This window comes from Bos indicus, chromosome 22 (assembly GCF_029378745.1).
Source record: "Bos indicus isolate NIAB-ARS_2022 breed Sahiwal x Tharparkar chromosome 22, NIAB-ARS_B.indTharparkar_mat_pri_1.0, whole genome shotgun sequence".
Lineage (NCBI taxonomy): Eukaryota > Metazoa > Chordata > Mammalia > Artiodactyla > Bovidae > Bos > Bos indicus.
Genome location: NC_091781.1, coordinates 16,184,076 through 16,207,796, shown reverse-complemented (window position 1 = coordinate 16,207,796; position 23,721 = coordinate 16,184,076). Strand labels below are relative to the sequence as shown.

The 23,721-nt window shown below is 42.2% G+C and overlaps 1 protein-coding gene across 6 annotated transcripts in view; it reads right to left on the bottom strand.

Moving 5' to 3' along the window:
- Window positions 1-3,947: 3,947 nt before the first annotated feature.
- The window catches only part of TCAIM (T cell activation inhibitor, mitochondrial), a 38,206-nt gene continuing 18,432 nt past the window's right edge, over window positions 3,948-23,721 (bottom strand). For all 6 annotated transcript variants that reach the window (XM_019984561.2, XM_019984565.2, XM_070776197.1 and 3 more), the window contains 7 exons: window positions 20,664-20,916; window positions 15,846-15,968; window positions 14,439-14,536; window positions 14,085-14,176; window positions 10,553-10,785; window positions 9,839-9,970; window positions 3,948-5,883 (listed from right to left, as the gene is read on the bottom strand). In XM_019984561.2, the coding sequence (XP_019840120.1) occupies window positions 5,643-5,883; window positions 9,839-9,970; window positions 10,553-10,785; window positions 14,085-14,176; window positions 14,439-14,536; window positions 15,846-15,968; window positions 20,664-20,916 (1,172 nt within the window). In that variant the 3' untranslated portion in view covers window positions 3,948-5,642. The remainder of the gene's footprint in view (window positions 5,884-9,838; window positions 9,971-10,552; window positions 10,786-14,084; window positions 14,177-14,438; window positions 14,537-15,845; window positions 15,969-20,663; window positions 20,917-23,721) is intronic.

The window sequence follows — 23,721 nt, the reverse complement described above, 5'->3', positions numbered from 1 at the left end:
GGAGCTTCTTAGCCTCACTCTATCTAGCCCTCAAGAGTCCCAGCAAGTGTCCCAGGGATGCCCAGAGAGGTTCAAGCTCAGCCTGGGACAGGGACCAGGGCTCTGTCTATACCAGCAGAGTCCCCAGGGGAACAGTGACTATTATTCATCCTGTGGACAAACCACCCAGAGCCCTTGGAGCATATAGCATGGCTTGGTCTTTTGCTTCATGACCTAGCAGGGCCTCTTCTGCTGACCGTGTTCATGTGACAAAAGCTTGGCAGAAATTTCCTGTCCAGGTTGGTCTGACTGTCCATAGGGTGTCTAATCTGGAAAGTTAGCCAGCAGTGAGTGTAACCGTTATCCCCACACCTCTTCAAGCAAGGGCCCTACAATTAACAAGACCACATACTTCACCCAAGGTCTGCACTATGGGCTAGTGTGTGTGTGTGCACGTGTGGGACATGAAATGGGGGAAGGAAAAATAGAGATCTGTGGGTGGAGCAGTTCACTGGTGGTCCAGTGGTTAGGACTCCTCACTTCCACAGCAGGGGGTACAGGTTCCATCCCTGGTCAGGGAACTAAGATTCAGCAACATGACCAAAAAAAAAAAAAAAAAAGATTTGTGGGTGGTTCTCAAGTCAGAGTGGAGTGAGGATCACAGAGCTGTGAAGGTAGGGGCTTCTAGTTTCTATTTCCTTGTTACAGTGATCTGCATTTCTACTGATGGCTTTTCTTAATTCCTTCAGTATTTTTATGACCTCTATGACCTCCTTTTTGATCTCGGGATCTCTTGAGATCGGAGAGGTCTCTTTCATCATTTGGTCTTTCAGGGAAATTCTCTTGTTCTTTTAATCAGTTTAGTTCTTAGTTTCTTCCTTTTCCTTCCTACTTGTCTCTGTGAATTAAGAAATACCAGTTATCTACTCTGGTCTTGAAGGGCTGTTTTTATGTGGGCCCATCCCTGCGTAGCCTGTGTGAGTCTAATATTTTTGGCGTGAGCGCTGTTTTTAGTATGTCTGCCTGTTGCATCTTTCCTCAGTGTGTGCTAGCCATTATCCCCCGGATAGGAGGTGTGGTTGTGGTTGGTGGTACAATGACTGGAGCCTGCCCTGGATGTGGAGTGGGGCCTCCTTTTTGCTCTGTGGTTGTCACGGCCCTGTCCGGGAGCAGGATCTGCTTCCTACTTGTTAGGACAGAGGCCTCCAGGTCCGGTTCTAAGCTGTGGTGTGAGGGAGGTGGGGCTGGAATGCTCCTGCTGGGAGTGTGTGAGTCAGTCGATCAGTCATGTCCGACTCTTTGCAACCCCATGGACTATAGCCCACCAGGCTCCTCCGGCCATGGAATTTCCCAGGCAAGAATACTGGAGTGGGTTGCCATTCCCTTCTCCAAGTATCTATCTTCCGGACCCAGGGATCGAAGCCCGGTCTCTCGCCCTGCAGGCAGACTCTCTAACCGTCTGAGCCTGCTGAGAGAGGAGCTGCTGAATACTCCTCTGCAGATGTGTCCACTGGGAAGTGTCTCCACAGTGTCGCCCATCATCCGTCGTGCCCGCTCACAAAGTACACGTTGTTGGCACTGCCCTCAGCTCCGCCTCATTCGTGGGACTGCCCATTCTCACTCATGGGAACACTAACAGTTGGCCCAGGTGTTTCTCAGGCACTGTGGTTGTAAAACTGCAGGTGCAGATGTGCTCAAGTCTGGCACCGGACCTGCTGTGGGAGCTATGGAATAAGCCCAGAACCTGCTCTCCTCTGGGTGTGCGCCCGCAAAGCCCGCTGCTGCTAGTGTGGGACCCGCCCCAGCATGGGAGCACCAGGAATGTCCCACAGTCGCTGTGCCTACAAAGACAAACAGCCCCTGGGAACTGGCTCAGATTTCAGCCCCGCCTCCACGTGTGGGCAGCCTGCTGGCTCCAGTGCTCCCAGAGCTGCTGGCAGCAGAGCTGTGCCCACTGAGCACACGGAGCGTGAGTGAGGCTGATGTGGGGACGCGCCCCTCTCTTCGCGCGTGTGTTAACAGTGAGGCTTCTATGGCAGACTCGGGCTCTGTCCTCTGCACCCCGAATTGTGGCCCAGACCATATTCTAGTGTCAGCAGGCAGCAAACCCCAGCCCTCTCCCCGGGTCTGTCTGCTGAAGACGGAGTTTCTGCACCTCAGCCCCCGTGTGCAACAGTAGATGCATGACTTGGGTTGGGGAGTGCAGAGGTGGCTAGGACCGCCTGCTGATCGGTCTCTCTGTCCTGCCTGCCACATGTTGGCTGTTCTGCTCTCCTCTAAGCCTCAAACTCCTTTGCGGTCCCAACTGATCTCCCTGCCAATGAAGGGGCTTCCCGGAGTGAGGGAACCTTTCCTCTTCCACAGCTTTCTCCTAGGGGTGCAAGTCCTGTCCTTTCTTCCCCCTTCATTCATCCTACTTGTCTTGTAGGTGCAGATAAAGCGAGTTTCCAGGGCCGCTGTCTACATGGGTGGTGTCGTGCCCCTCTGTCACACCTTCTGACGCCTTCCTGCTGTTTCTCCTGCTCACCTGGAAACCCTGCCTTATGCCTGCTGACACCTGGTCTAGGCCAGTGCCTGAGGTGGTGACAGAAAGAAAAACTGACCTCCTCAGAGAAGACTCTGAGGATGAAATCCAATGGCTCCTTCCTGCGTGGCCACGCCCTGTGCTGAGCAAGTTCCCCTGGCATGAGCTACTGTGGTGGACTTTGGGGCAGACGTACACAGATGTTGCTTCCAGAACGACACTTATAGCCACTGGTGGGGCCCAGTGCACGGCCTGGACCAGCTAAAGCAGGGACAGTGGGGGCTGCCTGAGCAGTCTGGACGGAGGGGCAAGGCCCAGGCCACTGCCAGGTCACCCAGGAGGAGCAGAGGGGCACCACCTCTCCTGGTCCTCACAATGGTCGCCCAGGGCCGGGTAAAGTCAGCCCTGACCCCCAACTGATCTGTGTGCACCGTTGTGGCCAGGACTGACACGACTGACCCCAGGGCTGTCCACCCTCACAGCACCGTCGTATTGCTGGACGTGTGGGGGTCCTGCCATCGCCTGGTGCTGACCTGGGGGTGGACGCTCCCAGAGCTGGGGGTGCTCCTGCCCATGTGGATGCCTCACAGCGCTTGGGGTGCCTGGGTTCTAATCCACGTCTCCTGCCTGCTGCAGACAGAAGGGCCTGGTGCCAAGTCTTCACCCTATAGTTTCCCTGTATGAAACACGTCAGCTTAGAGAAAAAAGTCCCTAAAGTGCTCTGTAACAGGGAAGGGTTTGGAGTGACCAGTAGAACCAGGTTGCAGTAGCTGGGATGTAGGGGGGAAGAGGGTCCCCTGATGTCAACTTAGGTCTGCTCTGGCCACTGGTAGCTCCACTTCCTCCTCCTCTTCCAACTGCTAAGGAGCAAGAGGCACCTGGGCTGGTGGCCAAGGACCATCCAAGGGAGAGCTCTTTTCCAGGGTCAGACTCACTCAGGGTAAGAAGGAGCTCCAAGAACATGCCCTGGGCCTCCTTTAACAGATGGGGAGACTGAGGCCAAGGGTTAGCAGTTTCCAAAGGTGAGCTGGCTCCTGAGGCAGCCATGGTTCCTCTTGCCCAACTGTCCACGCCTCAAGGGCCACAGCCCTCTCATGACTCGGGGAGGCTGCCTGGAGGAGGAGGATTTGAGGAGAGAGAGGAAGAAGCAGGGCCTGTGGACAGCAGTCATGTGCCTCATGAACACTTCCCTGAGGGGATGGCCCGGGCAGAGGGTGCACCCCTGGACGAGCTCAGGGCTCAGGTCCCTATGGAGAGCTGAGGATTCAAGGTTAGAGGGGTCTGATCCTGTCCTAGCTTTCAGTGGCGGGAGAGAATTTTCCAGAACTTTTTTGTTAGATTGGGAGAGGAAGTCAAACAGGCATAAACAGGCAATGGTTTTTTTGGTAAATTCCTTTATGTTGAAATAGTTGTGAACTATTAATGAATAATGAGAAAGCGATGATCTGGTTAACGTATTATTTATTATGTAACACTTCTGAGACAAAGTGCAATTCAAAACATATTACTGAGGATTCTGTATTAGCTGATCTTAGAAATGGCATAATCCGAACTTATTTTTCCCATTTTTTTTTTAATTTTTTGGCCATGCAGTTCGCTAGATCTTAGCTCCCCAACCAGGGATGGAACCTGTGCCCTCAGTGGTGAAAGCACTGAGCCCTAACCACTGTGCCACCACTAAAGTCCCTCCAGTAATCTTCCTGTGTAACCTCTGAAGAATGTTGCACTCCTATTATTTGGTTCTGAAAAACTTTCATAGGCAGCAACATTTTTACATTAGAAAAAAAAAATAAGTACGGTTGTTAGGCACAGGTTAAAAGGGGTGGTATGCACAAACTATACTAAATACAAATCAATACTTATTCAAACACACATGTGTACTTTAACCGTTCAAATAATCAACTTTAGATAAATTTAAAACATACTTCTAGAATCGATTTTAACATCTCTTTGCCTAATACTCTATGGAAAATTTCCTTTATTTCTTGGCAGCAAGAGCCTCAAAAATGGGTGTTACAGACCTGGATTCACCTAGTCCTTTTGAGAAATAAGCAGAAGAGGTTTGGGATCTGGTAAAAAAATATTATCCTAAGGGAAATATCTGCAGAGGAGCCCTGTGTCTACAGAGCTTGGGCCTGGGTTATGGGTTCAGCGAAGTCCACGCAACTGTGGACAGGAGGTGACTCGGGCGTTTTGATCTGTGTTCCAGCCACTGGAAGACCAGGGTTGAGAGGGTGACAGATCCTGAGTGGTCTGAATCATTTTAAACTGGACCCTACTTGGTGGTACTCTCTGAGAAACAAGCATTTTTCTGGGTAGTGTCTGTCCATGAAAACAAATCAATCACCTCATTCAATGATTCAAAAAAAGTTCACTGTCTTTTGGTTACAGGCTGCCGACAGTTACAGTATCTTAACGGGTAGGAAAACTTTATTTGTAACAAACTTTTTATTTTGTATTGGGGTACAGCCGATTAACAATGTTGTGGTAGTGTCAGGAGAACAGAGAAGGGACTCGGTGCTTTAACAAACTGTTGCAGATGGCTTATGGTAACGGCAATATCGTATATTCACGCAACGACTTTTTCCCATTGACTCTGTCTTTAGGCAAGATTTGGTTCATGAGTTTGTGCTGCCCATGTCACCTGTTTTGGACTCAAGAGGTGCGTGACTGGCTACAAAGTCAGGTGTGTGTACTGATACCACGTGACACAATCATTAAGTTGCACGCTGAATTGCTGCATGTGGAAATGAGTTCCACGACTTCATAGCTATACTGAACGAGACCTGTTTATACTTACCAGTGTCCACTCATATAAAAAAAAAAGAATCTCTCTCTCTCTCTCTCTCTTTCATGGAGGTAGAATCCTCCATTTTCATACCACTACAAATACGTTCTTTCCAACATCTTTTCTGCCAATCAGATAAACACTATCTGGGGGGGAATAAGAAACCATTGGCAGGTAAAACCTTTTAAAAACAAGTTTCCTAATAGAAATTAATTTAAAAAGTCTACTTCCAAAGCAGCAATTAGAAACGCTGTTCCTGTAACATGTAAATAATACTGTTATATCAAGTTGTGGATTTTAAATAAGTATAACAGTTTCTTATCTCTTTAAAAAATAATATAGACTTCTGTGTTATTTAATGGCTTCTCCATTCTTCCAATTCCAAGGAATACAAAGGTCTCCATCCTGCATGACTGAGTAGAAATGTGAAATGCAAAGGTGCATCCCTTGTAGGTAAGGCAGCGATTGTTCTAGAAGTCTCTTACAGCAATCCACCATTTGTATACTAGAAACGCTGGGCTCCTTGTAAAACTTTTCCAGACAGAATTTCTTCGTGGAAGCCTGCATCAATTCATTTTCAATGACTTTCAACCTGTTATGTCAAAAACAAAACATAGAATTGCTACAAGCTGTAACCAAATAAAACAACATAAAATGTAGAACGCATTTTTCATATATTGGGCTGTTAGTTTCTACTCTCAACACTGAAAATGGTCCTCCCATTTTTTTTTTTTTTTGAATATTTACTTATTTGACTGCACTGGGTCTTAGCTGGGGCATGTGGGATCTTGTTCCCCAACAAGGGATCGAACCTGGGCCCCCTGCATTGAGGGCACACAGTCTCAGCCAGTGGACACCAGGGAATTCCCATTTCTTAGTCAGAATGGCTGCGATCCAAAAGTCTTCAAGCAATAAATACTGGAGAGGGTGTGGAGAAAAGGGAACCCTCTTACACTGCTGGTGGGAATGCAAACTAGTACAGCCACTATGGAGAACACTGTGGAGATTCCTTAACAAACTGGAAATAAAACTACCTTATGATCCAGCAATCCCACTGCTGGGCATACACACTGAGGAAACCAGAAGGGAAAGAGACACATGTACCCCAATGTTCATCGCAGCACTGTTTATAATAGCCAGGACATGGAAGCAATCTAGATGTCTATCAGCAGATGAATGGATAAGAAAGCTGTGGTACATATACACAATGGAGTATTACTCAGCCATTAAAAAGAATACATTTGAATCAGTTCTAATGAGGTGGATGAAACTGGAGCCTATTATACAGAGTGAACTAAGCCAGAAAGAAAAACACCAATACAGTATACTAACACATATATATGGAATTTAGAAAGATGGTAACAGTAACCCTGTGTACGAGACAGCAAAAGAGACACTGATGTATAGAACAGTCTTATGGACTCTGTGGGAGAGGGAGAGGGTGGGGAGATTTGGGAGAATGGCATTGAAACATGTATAATATCATGTATGAAACGAGTCGCCAGTCCAGGTTCGATGCACGATACTGGATGCTTGGGGCTGGTGCACTGGGACGACCCAGAGGGAGGGTATGGGGAGGGAGGAGGGAGGAGGGTTCAGGATGGGGAACACGTGTATACCTGTGGCGGATTCATTTTGATATTTGGCAAAACTAACACAATATTGTAAAGTTTAAAAATAAAATAAAATTAAAAAAAAAAAATCTTTGGAGTATACTTGATTTACAATGTTGTGTTTCCAGCAGCTATAGGGCAACTAAACCTAGTTAAACATACACTTGTATCTACTCTTTTTTGGATAATTTCCCCAGATAGCTTATGACAAAGAGTGTTGAGTATTGTGCTCTACATTAGGTCCTTGTTAATTATATAAATTAGTGTGTATATCTTAATCCTAACCACCTAATTTATCCTCTCCCTTCAGTTCAGTTCAGTCACTCAGTCGTGTCCAACTCTTTGGGACCCCATGAATTGTAGCACGCCAGGCCTCCCTGTCCATCACCAACTCCTGGAGTTCACTCAAACTCATGTACATTGAGTCAGTGATGCCATCCAGCCATCTCATCCTCTGTCGTCCCCTTCTCCTCCTGCCCCCAATCCCTCCCAGCATCAGTCTTTTCCAATGAGTCAACTCTTTGCATGAGGTGACCAAAGTATTGGAATTTCAGCTTTAGCATCAGTCTTTCCAAAGAACACCCAGGACTGATCTCCTTTAGAATGGACTGGTTGGATCTCCTTGCAGTCCAAGGGACTCTCAAGAGTCTTCTCCAACACCACAGTTCAAAAGCATCAATTCTTCAGCGCTCAGCTTTCTTCACAGTCCAACTCTCACATCCATACATGACCCGTGGAAAAACCATAGCCTTGACTAGATGAACCTTTGTTGGCAAAGTAATGTCTCTGCTTTTGAATATGCTATCTAGGTTGGTCATAACTTTCCTTCCAAGGAGTAAGCGTCTTTTAATTTCATGGCTGCAATCACCATCTACAGTGATTTTGGAGCCCAAAAAAATAAAGTCTGCCACTGTTTCCACTGTTTCCCCATCTATTTCCCATGACGTGACAGGACCAGATGCCATGATCTTCATTTTCTGAATGTTGAGTTTTAAGCCAACTTTTTCTCTCTCCTCTTTCACTTTCATCAAGAGGCTTTTGAGTTCCTCTTCACTTTCTGCCATAAGGGTGGTGTCATCTGCATATCTGAGGTTATTGATATTTCTCCGGGCAATCTTGATTCCAGCTTGTGCTTCTTGCAGCCCAGCGTTTCTCATGATGTACTCTGCATAGAAGTTAAATAAGCAGGGTGACAATACACAGCCTTGACGTACTCCTTCTCCTTTCCCCTTTTGCCATAACTTTATACTCTAGGTCTATGAGTCTGTTTTGTAAATTACTTTATTTGTATCAATTTTTAGATTCCACCTGATTATCAGATTCCACCTGATAGCCTATGATACTTGTCTTTGTCTCTCTGACTTACTTCACTTTCTCTGATCATCTCTAAGTCATCCATGTTGCTGCAGATGGTATTATTTAATTGTCTTTTATGTCTGAGTAATATTCCATTGCTACATGTACTGCATCTTCTTTATCCATTCCTCTATCGATGGGACATTTTGGTGGCCTCCATGTTTTGGCTATTGTAAACAGTGCTGCAATGAACGCTGGGGTGCGTTCATTCCTTTTTGAAGGATGGTTTTCTCTGGATACGTAGGCTGCTTCTGGGTGATTCCAGGAGTGGCGCTGTTGGATCATATGCTAGCTCTAGTTTTACTTTTTAAAGAACCTCCATACTGTTCTCCACAGCGGCTGTTACCAATGTCCATTCCCACCAATGGTGGGTGGAGGAGGTTTCCTTTTACTCCACATTCTCTCCAGCATTTGTGGTTTGTAGGTGTTTTGATGATGGCCATTCTGACAGGTGCGAGGAGATACCTTGTTGTAGTTCTGATTTGCTTTTCTCTAGTATTTCGCGATGTTCAGCATCTTTTCATGTACTTTTTTCTTAAACAGTTTGAGACTGGGTTCTTGAAAGTCTGCCCTGTTTTGCCACCTCTTTCAACTACCTACTGCAGGACATTTCTTGAAGGCAGGTGTCATTTACAGCCCTGTAGGCCTTGTGCATATTAAGTGTCCATCAGCACTGGTTGGAAGCTGTTGTTATAAGAAGTGGCCACACAAGGCCGCAGCATTTTTCACGCCCAATCCTGCTTCCTCAGGCAACCAGAGCCCTAGAAGTTGTGTTTCTAGATTCTAAATTGGAGTGGAAAGTGCCTGAACCAACACGGAAGGGCTTGTGTCCCACTACTTTTTTTCCTTTACCTATCACTCTCCGAACAAATCTTACCCCCAGCAAATCGCTGATGCTGAGGCTGCTGTCCTGAGTAGGTGGAGCGACTCTAAGGAAGGAGCTTGGATGTGGAAGCCCTACCACCAGGCAACATGGAGACAGGGTGACTTTCCACAGCTCTTCCAGCACAGAGCCGTCCAGCATTCGTGGGCAACAGTAGGCTTAGTGTGGGTGGAGGAGGGCCAGCCTGGATCTGAAGGTTGGGCCCTGCAGATCCCGGGAAGGGCTCATTTACATACCCATCCTCCCACCTCCCCCAGCCAGGAACAGTCTACCCTGGGGACCCACGGCCGCTCAGGCCCATGGGATGTGACAGCAGCGTAGCCCATCAGGATAGAGGGGTCGAGGATAGGCATTTGTATTTTCTCTTACCATGGAATTCGTATTTTCTACTGGAGTATAGTTTATTTACAATGTGTTTCTATTATGTCACACAAGTTGATTCCGTTTTACATACACATACACCTTATTTTTTTGGGGGTTCTTTTCCCATATACGTTATTACTGAGTGTTGAGTAGAGTTCCCAGTGCTGTATAGTAGGTGTGTGTTAATGATCTATTTCATACGTATACTAATGTATACGTTAACTCCAGCTCCCTAATTTATCCCTCCACCCCACCTTTCTGAATACCTAAATATTTTTCAGTATTAGACGAGATTAGAATGGTAAGACAGGAAGAGGGCTGAGAGTACTCACTCTTCTCTCTTCTTCATGTTCTCTCTTGCCTGCTGGGCTTTGGTGAGAATAAACCACTGGAGGTTCGCTGGATCACAAAGGACTGGGATGTTAAAATGCCCGAGTTCATGCAGGCTTGGGGCATATCTGTCACTGTAATAAAGGATACATAAAAGGAAAAATCAGCCATCTCTCCATCCCGTAAGTTCCATCCCTGAGGAACGGTTTTATTAGTCTGATTAATGGAAAAGGAATTCATTAAGAAAATCCACCTTAAAGGTAGAGCAAAACTGCCTTGAAGTTTTGCTGTCCCCAAAGAGACACATTTTATCAGGATGACCACATCCTTCCTGTGGCCTTCCTCATCTGTAAGACGGGGGCAGAAACCCACTCCATGGTGAGGTTCTGAGAGCTAAAGAGAGATAATGCATTTAAGTTCCAAGCACAGTGCCGGAAGTGCACACTGCTGATTTCACATTGGTTTAATCCTATAGTTTTCCACAGGACTGACTTGCCCTGTAAGTGGCAAGGTATTTACAGAATGTTCAAGAAACTCAATCTTTCTAATCCTCTCATATTGACTTTTCTCATGTGTAAAAAGTGTTGCCAATGGAGGTAGTAACATTCCTTTCTTTAACTCCTAAGAATCACACACGGAAATACAAAACAATTTCATCCAATACATATACAAGCGGTATGAGTAAATGAATGAAAGTAATTGTTTTAGATACTTACCTGTTAAGGATCATTTGTAAACCACGCAGACTTCGAGGGTGAAAAGGTATTCGACTTTTCAAGAGTCTATTATAGAACACGTCAAGAAGAGAGTAATATTCTTCAAGTGTCAACACTGGCTGTAATTCTTCAATATAAACAACTTGGATGCCGCCGAGAAGATAGCTTATTTGGTCCTCCAAATGTGTCAGCCTCCTCTGCAGGTCAAAATAACTCGGTAATCTTTCAAAAAGCTACAGTATTTAAAAAAGGAAAAGGAAGGAATATTTAGTTTTGTTACTTTAAGAGTCCAAATTTAGGACTCCAATCAATGGTATGAGAAATTCTAACAAGAAAATTTTTTTCCTATAGGGAAAGTTCAAGTAAGTGATAAGAAAAAGACTATGGAATGCTGTAAATATTAATATTCAAAACAAACCACTGTAAATCTTAGGGACTTTTAGATAGGAACTGAAGGGATTGCAAAAGAAAATAAATACGTTCCAAATAAAAATAAGTCCTAAGTACCAATATGTAAATATTCAGGTAGAAATCTTAGTTTACACAAATTAAATGGTATAATGAAGGTATAATGAAATAAAGTCTATGTATTTCAACTCCAAGTCTATTTCTTCAGAATTTACTTTAGTTCAACTGAATTCACTTTGAATGAAGCATCTGTAAGTGAATTAAAGCACTAAGATGGGCCCTTGGAGTGTAGAGATTAAGAGTTTGTGCCCCTGTTTGTCAGGGGCTCATGGTCAGGGTGCAGGGAAACAAAACAGGAATCAGAATTCAGCGTAACAAATGCCACATCAGGGTGAAGGGACAGTTAAGCAAAGGTTCCTAAGGACATCTGACGTGACCAATAAAAGATAAAGAGGATTTAGAGAAGGTCAGATGCATTGCTAATTATTGGAGAAATGCAAATCTTAACTATCACAATGAGGCATCACCTTACACCGGTCAGAACGGCCACCATCAGAAAGTCTACAAATAACAAGTGCTGGAGAGGGTGTGCAGAAAAGGGAGCCCTCCTGCACTGTTGGTGTGAATGTAACCTGGCGCAGCCACTATGGAAAACGTCATGGAAATCCCTTCAAAAACTATAAAAAAGATACATGTACCCCAATGTTCATAGCAGCACTATTTACGACAGCCAAGATACAGAAACAACCTAAATGTCTCCTGACAGATGAATGGATAAAGAAGATGTGGTACATATATACACACAATGGGATATTACTCGGCCACAGTAAAGAATGAAATAATGCCATTTGCAGCAACAAGGATGGAGCCAGAGATGATTATACTAAGCGAAGTAAGACAAAGACAAATACCACAAATACCATATGGTATCACTTATATATGGGATCAATAATATGATGGAAATAAACTTTTTTATGAAGCAGAAACAGACCCTCAGACATAGAAGACAAACAAGAGTCTGTCTAAGGAAAAGGAGGTGGGGTGGGAGGATAAATTAGCAGTTTGGGGTTAGTATGATAAACTGCTGTATAAAATATCAACAAGGTCCTACTGTTGAGCACAGGGAACTATATTCGGTATCCTGTAATAAACCATAATGAGAAAGAATAGGAAAAAGAATACATATATGTATATATGACTGAATCACTTTCCTGTACGCCAGAAATGAACACAATGTTGTAAATCAAATGTATTTCAATTAAAAAAAAAAAAAAAGAGCAGAGAAGGTCAGTTGCATGTGGGAAAGTTTCAGAAGAAAAAAGCCTGTGCAAACTTGGAAGCATCACGAGGGTCCCCTCGGCTGCACTTCCATAGCCACCGACACCTCTGCTCCCTGCGCTCCTGACCCCTGGCAACCACTGATCTGTTCTTTAGTTTTATTGTTTGAAGAATGTTATATAAATGGAATCATACAGCGTGTAATCCTGTGAGATTGACTTTTTTCATATCGCACAATGGCCCTGAGATCCACCCAAGATCCTGACTGTATCTTGCGTAAGGGGAAGAGGGCAGCAGCCAAACCACATGGTAAGCATGTGTTTATAAGTATTATAAGAAACTGCCAGACTCGTTTCCAGAGTGCCTGGGCCATTTCACATTCTCAACAGGAATGCATGAGGGATCCAGTTTCTCTGCATCCCTGCCAGCATGTGGTGCTCATTATTTTTCACTTTGGCCATTCTGACAGGTGTGCGGTGGTACCTCACTGTAGTTTTAATTTGCATTTCTCTGTGGTTCTTTATGAGCTTATTTGTCATGTGTATGTCCTCTTCTGTGACATGTGTGTTCATGTCTTCAGCTCCTTTTCTAACTGAATTATGTTTTATTTTTTTATCTATTGAGTTTTGAGAGTTCTTTGTATATTTAGATACAAAGGGTTAGGGTTAGACTTTGTCAGATAGGTGGTTTGCAAATATCTTCTGTGAGATACGTGATATAAACAGATATTTCACACAATGGCAGATGTACATGAAAAGATGCTCACTGCCATTCATCATGAGAGAAATGTAAAAACCAACAATGCAATAAGACCACACACCTCTTCGAATGGCTAAAAATAAAAAGATGACCATAGCAGGGACTTCCCTGGTGGTCCAGGACCTGGGACTCCATGCTTCTAATGTAGGGGGCATGGGTTCAATCCCTGGTCAGAGAACTAAGATCCTACGTGCCATGCAGTGAGATTAAAATAAATAAATAAAAAGATCACCAAAGGAAGTATTGGCAGTTTCTTGAAAAGTTAAAATACCCCAACACATCTGGCCGTTCCACTTTTAGGTTATTTACCCAATAGAAAAGGAAATATATGTTCATTTAAACTTTGTAGATAAATGTTTATAGCAGCTTTATTTTTAAGTGGCCAAATGCTGACATAACCCAATATCCATCAATAAGTGAATGGAAAAACAAACTGGTATATATCCACCGGACAGAATACTTTGGGGAAATAAAAAAATTCTTGATACATGCAATAGCATGAATGAATCTCAAAATAATTATGCTGACTGAAAGAAATCAGATTCTCCCCAACATACTCTGTGATTCTACTCAGATACAAGTCTAGAAATGTAAACTAATCTATAGTCACAGAAAGCAGACCAGTGGCTGCTTTGGGAGGAGGTGGTGGGATGGAGAGAGGGTTTACACAGGGACATGCACATAATTTTGTGGGTAATGGGTGTGTTCACTCTCTTGATTATGGTAATGGTTTCACAGGTATTTACATACGTCATATCTCATCAAATTATACCCACCAAATATGCACAGCCTATTGTGTCAATTATATACAGTAAATCTGTTAAAAAGAAAACCAAAAAGCCCAATAGAATGTAGGCCTTTAGGCTGTGCTTTAGAAAAGACTGTAAAATTTTCCAAATAAAAATGGACTTAAAAATCAGTCATCTAAGAATTTAAACTACTAAATATAAGACATCTGCTCTGCAAACAGCTGAAACTATGATTCAAAGTTTTTTTTAGTTTGCTGACATATTAGCAGTTTTCTGAAACAAAAGTATGTTGAAGACAAATCTTTGTTTGTTTGTTTTGCTTTTAAGCTTTTTCTTACTTTTGTCCAGTGGTGATGGACATCCATTGTTCCTAGCATCACATGGCCCACTGCACTCATCCCGGACCGGTCTGTAAATATTATTGTACATCCTGATGATAAAACACAAACCCTTTGGTCACTGTCCAGAGAGGCTTCATTTTTTTAGCACTCTGCAAATAATTACTTACATTTCATGTATCAATTCAGGAGTAAACTTGGTAGAAGTTACTGTTTCATTCAAAGAGGAGACCTAACAATTCAGCTGAGATCAAGTCACATCTACAAAGACTTTCAACAGTTTTCTTCTAGAATTTACAGATTTGTATAGCTGTTAAGGGATATGGATTTCGGAAGTGAATGGAAATTGTTTACCTTTTGCATTTTTCAGGGTTTCCAAGTTCTGCTGGGCTAAGCGGCCTAAACTGTGTAGTTGGCTGCAGCGGTGGGCGATGCCCCAGCTCCTCTGCCACCTGGTCCAACAGAGCACACAGGCCCATTATCACGTGTCCCCCCAGAGGGAGGCGCACGCTCACCCCCACCTGCCTGACTCCTGTGAAAGCTCCAAGTGTAAACACTTTCCTTATAAATCTGAGTTATCTTCAACAATTGCAATTTAAATATAGAAGAATATATAAGTACTATGTGATTCTGCAAGCACAGGATAAAGGTGCTGTTACTGTATCCAAATAGTCATTTGGTTCAATATAAGAAAACAGTTCTCATAATGAAGGTTGAAAGCAAAACAGGCTGCAGCAAAATGGTCATAGAAGTTGAAGCACCAAGCCAGACGACAATACCGCAGGGAGTCCCATGAATGAATCACACCACCCTCTCCTTAGGGCTGTAGCTGTTAAATCTATTTTATAATAAACTTCAGCAAATAATTTCTAAGTTTGTGAAAACTTTTTAAAAAGTCATATGGTGATTATAGTTAATAATAATACTGTAATGCATTTTAAAGAGTAGATCTTAATAGTTCTCATCACAAGAAAAAAATTTTCCTAGCTATGTATGATGACAGATGTCAACTAGACTTATTGTGGTGATCGTTTTATAATGACTATGAATAATGAATTATTACGTAAAACACTTGGAACTGCTATAACGCTATATATCAACTATATCTCAATTAAAAAAATTTTAAAAAGTCATGCTATATAACATAGAACCAAAGAATACAACATTTTTTTTTTCTTTCCCTTTTTTTTTTTTAGTTGTTCAGTCAGATGTGTCCAACTCTTTGTGACCCTATAGACTGTAGCCCGCCAGGCCCCTGTCCATGGAATTCTCCAGGCAAAAATACTGAAGTGGGTTGCCATTTCCTTCTCCAGGGAATCTCCCCTCCCCAGGGATCAAACCTGTATTTCCTGTGTCTCCTGCATTGCATGTGGATTCCTTACCTGCTGAGCCATCAAGGAAGTCCTTCTTTTCTCTTTTTAAACTCAAATACCAAACTTATATGATGGAGAAATACTGATTTTTTTTTATACATTATATGCATATGGAAAAGTATATTTTTCTTATAAGCCCATTATGTTATTATGCTAAAACAAATTATTATGCTAAAAATGTCAGTATCTAAGCCTTACTTCACCTTATTAAATAATTAATTCATAATGGTTTTCTTAGATAAACATTTGATTAGTTTCATAAAAAGATAATTGAAAATTTAGTGAACAGAATAATTAAAGATGCGAATATTTAACTGTTAGAAACCTTTACCAATAGGTAACACATGTTTATTTTAATATATAAATCACGTTTTCTCATCTTCATTACCTGATATCTGACAGCTGCAATTGATGAGACAGTTCATCTTTTAAACGATCCAGTTCTTGTCTAAGTGGCAAACTATTCTTCAGCTTTTTAACAGCACTTTCCCCGTTGTTGTCTAACCAGGATCTAGAAAGAAAAAAAAAAGAGATGTACACTTTGCAATACTAACTATAATGCAAACATTTCTACTATTGAAAGATGTGTTCATTACCTTAAAGCAGTCCCAATGTTAAAGTGAGTTTCCCATCAAACCTTTACCAAGTTATAAGTACTCCTGCCAAGTCTACTTTTAGAGTAAACTCCTACTTCTAAAACAGGCTTCTTGGAGAACCGCCAGTACCTGTTAATCATATTTTAGTTATGACAACTTCCTTAGCCTATCAAAAAATTAAACTTTCATTACACCAAGCTTGTTACTAGATTTTCAGAGATGGGATGATTTTTTAAAAATCAAAGATGCTTCAAGGACTTCTCTGGTGGTCCAGGGATTAAGACTCCATGCTTCCAAAGCAGGGGGTGTAGGTTTGATCCCTTGCTGGGGAACTTAAAATCCTGCATGTCCCAGCCCCCTTTCCCCCAAAAGGCTGAATATTTAGGAATTCCCTGGTGATCAAGTGGTTGGGACTCTGTGCTTCTGCTGCAGGGGGCATGGGTTTGATCCTGGGTTTGGGGATTAAGATACTGCATGCCCTGCAGTGTGGCCAAAAAATAAAGAATAATAATTTTTAAAAAAGCATTAAAAATAAATAAGTTAAAAAAAATTAAACCTCCCTTATGCTTATCACACTTTTCAGAAGGCTCCACTAGGCCTTCACTTACATCAGTCATCTCCACACGAGGGCAGGACTACCCCCTTCTCCAACTAGAGCAAATGATGTGGTCGTGCAGCCAGATGGTGAAAAAGTCAACTCAGAAGACGTACCGAATGGCACTGGTACCATTTAAAAGGCACTATTTCCTGATGAAGGAACTTGTGAAGGTAACTCTATGGATTCTAACTGGGTAGATCCAGCTTCTTCCTTGGTTTTCATCCTGTCTATTAGCACCCTGAGTTCTCTCTGCTCACCGCAGACCCTGCCCCCTGCCCACCTTTCTGCCCAAAGGCTCCCACTGCTCAGACCTTCCCAGTCAGTGCCCACCTCCTCCTCCCAAGTGGGTCTGCTGGTCCCTTAGTTTCTTCCCACCCAACTGAGCGGCCTGCTCAAGTCTCACCTCTCCCAACCTTGATCTTTCTCCTATCATGGGCTCAGTAGAAAGATGTTCTCTTAAATCTGCATTTCTGAGAACATTTACCTCAGTGAAGTCTTAAAAGAGAAAATGAACATCAAAGTCTGCCGAGGGATTAGAGGGGGACAGCTTTCAGAACAGAGCTGCAGGCAGCCGAGGTGGCCTTGTGCAGAACAGCACGCTCCACCCGCTCCCCGCTCTCAGGCTGTCTCTCCCTCAGTGTTATAATGGCCACAGCACAGGCATGCTGGCTCTGGCGCAGGGTTTCTCTTTCTCAAGGGAGGTCTGCATAAACAGGGCCTGGGTTGTGCCTGGGAGTGCAAGAGTGGCCGTGGTAGAATAGCAAGCAGACTCCAGGACCAGAGGAATATTTTGGGTGGAGGTGGAGTGGGCCCTGGGTACAGCTGAGAAAGAGAAAGCTCCAGGGAGGCTGGGGGAAGATGGTCTAAAGTGCCCCACCCTCAGGACATCTGACACCCCACTGGACACCTGTCAGTGAGTCCAGGTGTTATGATAATGGTGTAGAAAGGCTCATTTGTCCATCTCAAAAATGCCTGCCAAGTAAACTTTTTTGGGGTTCTTTTTAATAGTCACTTTAAAGGTTTTAAATGTTGTAATCAACAATATTTAAAAACTAATCAAGTGGAGGGAATTCCCTGGTGGTCCACTGGTTAGGACTCCACACAGGGCACGGGTTTGATCCCTAGTTGGGGAACTAAGATCCTGAAAGACATGTGGTGTGGCCAAAAAAAGAAAGTCAAGTTGAAACTCTCAGAACCAGACAAATATTTATCCTGAAGGCCTAAGAGTATAAGGAAGACACATCTAGTAAGGAGTAGAGAGATAAGCAACTAGAAGAGAATATATGAGCTTCTATGAGAACAAAGCAAGAATGAATTACTTCTGCCTGGAAGGTTCTACAGAGCAGGTATAAGTGACCTGGAACCTGAGAGATGGATTAGGTTTTCCCAGGCAGATTAGTGAGAGGGAAGGGCGTGCCCACCAGGCTAGCACACAGGAACTGTGAGACGAACCAGATCACACAATGCCCGGGGGTGGGGTGGGGCATGAGATAAGACTGGAGAGGGATGTGTGTGTGTGTGTGTGTGTGCGTGTGTGTGACAGAGAGAGAGAGAGAGATCATAAAATGTCTTGCACATTGGGATAAGGACCTGGGATCTTGCACTCTTAAGTAAAGGTGTCCTACGTTGGTTTTTTTTTTTTTTTTTGGCTGCTGCAGGGATCTTAGTTCCTGGACAGAGGTGAACTTGGCCCCCTGCAGTGGAAGTGCAGAGTCCTCACCACTGGACCGCCAGGGGAGTCCCTACATTCCACATATTTTTGATTCACTAATTGTGTGCAGTTGTTAATAATTCTTCCTACTCCCCTTTTAAGAATATTGGTAAAGACTTTGTCATTTCTGCATGGTGTGTGAGAAATAAGAAAAGTAAAAATATCTTACTTTATGTCATGATTATTAGCTATTACAATTTTTCCATTTTCCCTCACTTATTAAGTAATACATATTAATTTACTTTAAATTAGGTAAAAAAAAGGATGATTTGTAGACAAATGAATTATCAAGCAAATACCATGTTTCCTTTTGGGACCAAATGTCTTAAAATGTGGACTGAAATAGAATCTTATGATTAATATATTCATGACCTGATTTTTTGAATTCTTACATTTAATGTATAAAATTTAAGTGGCCTAGTTTAACAATTTTTGTGTTTTGCTTCTAAACCCTGAGACAAAAATGAAGGTTCTACAGCTGGCATTTATCTGTCTATGTAGACATCAGGTCTATGTGACAGCTTCAGGTGAACCACGAAGGCACTCAGCCATACATATACATGCAGTCATTCCTCCCCATTAAAGCAGTTTTAAGGGGACTGCAAGGTCTGTTATAAGCAAGACTAAAACGTGTTAAAACGTGTAATGCTGTATCATTAATTTCATTTGCCAAAACTAAGAAAAGCTATGTAGCTAATAATGGGGTTTACTTCATTGTCTGACAAGATACATAGCAGTGGACACTGCATTTTGTCAATAAATTAGAATGTTAAATTTCCACCAACTTCAATTTCTAAAACAATGGTTTACTCAATTTATGTTATCTTCTTTGAGAGGAGACAAGTCAAAATGACATGATTTGAGCTAGTGCTGGTAATTATTGGGCTTTCCTGGTGGTGCAGATGGTAAAGAATCCATGAGAGCATCAATTAAAAAAAAAGTACACTTATGGAGAAAATCAAGAATTCATAGTAACACAACTCATCTACACTCAGGAATTTTCCTTTAAGACAATGTATCTCCTACTAAAACAGCAGATACTTTTATTAAGTCAACACTAGTGAAATTAACAGAGGCACTGTTCAAAAAAAAAAAACACCCCCCAAAAAACAGGCCCTTTACATTCATTGCTGAGTCACTTCTACTGCTATCATCTGTATTAAGCTACTTTACATTTCCATATTAAACCTTGAGTTCTCCATACTGCGCCTACAGCACTTCACAGTCACACTTATTTAACGGTTCTTTAATTCAGTGTTAATAAAAATGCTGGATAGGTTTTATGAATCTGTGAAGCAGATTAGTATAAGAGAGAGAGATGATTAAAACATAGTCCCTATTCTTAAAAACTCTATCTATTAATAGTATAATATAATATAACGTAAGAGAGTCTTTTATTAAAGACTCAAGAATTTTACTGGATGAACTACATACAAGGAAGGAAATCGTACTTGGCTTGGACAAGGAACCAGTAAAAGAGCAGTTATCTTGGGGAACTGGCTTTTCCCAGTTCCAATCTTTTTTCATCAGTTTGCCAGCTGACTAACTCTGAGTTCAGGGACCCCGGAACAGTTTTTTCACAATGGTTACACATTTAGCACCAGGCCAAAACTGTACCCCATGAAACACTCAACTGAACCACAGGCTAATTGCTTCTCTGAATTTCTTTAATAGGTTATCTTAAGCCTCTTGACTTAATGGTGCAACAAATCTTATTCTTGCTCTTTTGCCCTGACTTATCCAATCCCACTTTTTTCTATACTGAAAGGTATAGGTAACACATTCCCAAGCTTTGGTTTATCTGGACACACTGTGAAGAATACCCTCTTAAGGGTGTAAGCAGAGCAATACCCTCTTAACGGTGTGAGCAGAAGCCTCATGGGCTGGAATCCAATGCATGTAAGGCTGAGACACTCTCTTCTAGCTCATACTCAAAACAAAACAATTTTCAGTGTTTGGTATCAAAAGGCAAAAAAAAAAAAAAAAAAAATCAAATACCATTAGAAGTATTCTGGCCACTCTGAGTAGGAAGTACGAAATATCTTTTTTGTAATGGTTACTGGGTTAACTATATTGATTGCATTACTTTTCCTGGAAAATTAAACTTTTATTTTTATTTTTTCAATTAAAATTTTTTTATTTTGGATTCACCATACAGCATGCAGGATCTCAGTTCCCCAAGCAGGGACTGAGCCCCTGAGCCCCCTGCAGTGAAAGCTCAGAGCCTTAACCAGTGGATCACCAGGATCTTAGACTATAATTTTAAACATAAACAACAGGTAAGTAAAAACTCTTACATACGTTAGGGTTGTTTCTGTTCTCCAGACTTGCTCGAGGTCTTCATCAGGGTCCTTGAATCCAGTAAAGGAGTAGTAAGACTTGTCCCATTTGATGGGCCTGTCAGATGTCCTTTTGGCCTCTTTGAGAGGCTGGGAATGCACATTAGTATTCAAGCTTTGGACATGTTCAATAGATAAACTGCAGGAGTTGAGAATATACAATACTGTGCTTAGCAGATCTCTGGTGTGCAAAGTAAATTTGACTGCTCGAAATCCTAGAGAATATAATTCCCCCAAACAGTTAATACAGATGATTATTTGCTTTACTTTAAAAACATTTTTTTCACACAACATTTATAGAATCAAAATCTTTTAAAACACTCCATTACCAATTAAAATTCACCCTATTGAAAAATCATCTGTAAATGGAAACTGACGTCCCTTCTTCAGAACTGTACCATACTATCTTGATCTTTATGAAGTTCTCTGTCAGCTCCCTTTTCTAGTTTGGCACCAGTGACCCCGGGCCAAGAAGAGGATTGAGAATATTTTTCAATGCTGTTCATAAATTGTATCTCTACAGTCTAAGGAATGGGAAAGTTCTATAAGCAAATGTCCACCAAAGACAGTCTCCAGGGCTGAGGCCCAGGGGAAGGGCAGAGGCAGGGGAGGCTGCCCGGGGACGGTGGTTCGTGGAGGGGGCCAATCCAGTCTCAGTGGTCACAGAAACTCATCTTAAATTTTCTCTATGATTAAAGAGTATGTGCTTATACTCCCCTATCCCCATCTTGTGACTCAGTATTTTCAGAAGTGACTCAAAATTCCCCAATTTTTTAAAAGTCAGCACTTCACAATCTGATTTTAATACAGGTAGCCACTGTGCTCAGACTAGTAATCTAACTTGTTAAGTCAACAACAGGAAATCTACTGGATTCCCTCGCTACTTATTGGTTATTAAACTTGGCAGTAGTTGAACGTGTATCACTTTTCAATCAACATTCGCATCGGGTACCATTATTATCTCCTTTGAAATGTGAAGAAGCACAGGCTCAAGGGGTTAAGAATAGTGAGTGAGGGTTTACATCTGAGCTGACACCACGCCAAGCATTTTCCCCACTATAAATAACATGCTGAACCCTTTTTCTTTAAAATTTTTTAAAAACTGGTTTTAAAAATTATATAAGTATTATATAAGTACATCCTTATTGTAAAATGATACATATAAAGTAAGTCTCCTGTTGACAGGCACACAATTTTACTAAATACAATCCTAGTCAAGTACACACTGCCTTATATGGTAGCTACTAGGCATATGTGGCTATTTAAAATAAAATTGATTACAATTAAGTTAAATTTAAAATTCAGTTCCTGGTCACACTAGCTCCACTTCAAGTGCTCAGGAGCCACACGGGGCCAGTGCCGCTGCACCAGACACGCGCACGCACACGAGCGACATCACTGCAGAAGGTTCTCTGACACAGCACTGCTCTAGGCCTGTCCTCTGTGCTTTGTGTGCATGTTACACATGACATACACACTTATGTCTTTGCACACACACACCCCTATGGCGTGAACTGCTCCATTGAAACATATACACTCAGCTGTGTCTGACTCTTTGAAACCCCATAGATGGTAGCCTGGAGGTTCCTCTGTCCATGGAATTCTCTAGGCAAGATACTGCAGTGGGTTGCCATTCCCTTCTCCAGGAGATCTTCCTGAGCCAGGGATCGAACCCAGGTCTCCTGAATTGCAGGCAGATTCTTTACTGCCTAATCTTACACCAGGGAAGCCCCATATAAACTACACCATTCTGCATGTATTACTTTGAACTTGCTTTTGTTATTTAACCTGGGGACTCCTCCATATCTGTATGTACATGTCAACCTCTTTCGTTTTAGTAGTGCCATGCTAATCCACATAATGAATGTAGCATAATTCATTTTACACTTCTGAAACTGATGGGCATAAAAATTGTTCTTAATTATTCACCACTCCATTCAAGGCTGAAATGTGCTTTTTTCGTGTCTTTGCCACTGATGACAGTCATCACAATCTAGATTGTTCTCAGAGATACCTATTCTGCCTGCCACACAGATTTACAGAGTCTAGAACATGCAAACTAAGAGTTTTTAGTTGAATCATTGATGGTAATGTGAGAGAAATACTGGTAGAATTATTCTAGGTGGTGAAAGAGGAAAGGAAAATCCAAATTCCTGCAGTTGAGGTTTGGAAGAAATAGTTTATCCTCAGAAGAGATGAGTCAAGGAATAAATCTCAATTTCTCTCCTAATTTACCAACTCCATTAATCACTTAATTCAATGTAAGAGCTGCTACATAGTTTGGAATGCCTGTGCCAGACTGCATGCATCCTTTATTGGGAATATTATCTAATTAACTCAGTTTGCATTTACTAAGGCTAAACATTTTTACATGCTTATTGGCTACTTGTTGTTCAGTCACTTAGTTGTGCCCGACTTTTTGCAACCCCATGGACTGTAGCCCACAAGGCTCCTCTATCCATGGGATTTCCCAGGCAAGAATATTGGAGTGGGTTGCCATTTCTTTCTCCAGGGGATCTTCCCGACCCAGGGATGGAACCCTCATCTCCTGCTTGGCAGGTGGATTCTCTGCCACTGAGTCATTTGGGAAGATCCATTGGCTATTTATGGGTATTATTTCTTGAAATGCCTAGACACTGTTTGCCAATCTTTGTAACTGAGCTACTCTTTTCTTTCTGACACCTAAAAACTCCTTATATACTATCATTATCTTTTTCTCACTTATGCTACGTTTTCTCTCATCTCTTAATTATTTTTCACAATCTATTTTTATTTAGTAAATGGTTCAAAGTTAACCATTAACTGCAAGTAGAGGATTTTTCTCTTTGCTTAGCCAAAGCTGACTACAGCTATTTATTTTAGCATTAATTCACAGAAAACTCTTAGTAAATCTTTCAATTGTTTTAAAGTTAATTCCAAAAAAGTTATTTCCTCAAGAATGACAAAAAGGATGGATGTTTAGAGAAGAATGGACCCACATTTACCCTTAGTTTTAAGTATTATTGGGACTTCCCTGGTGG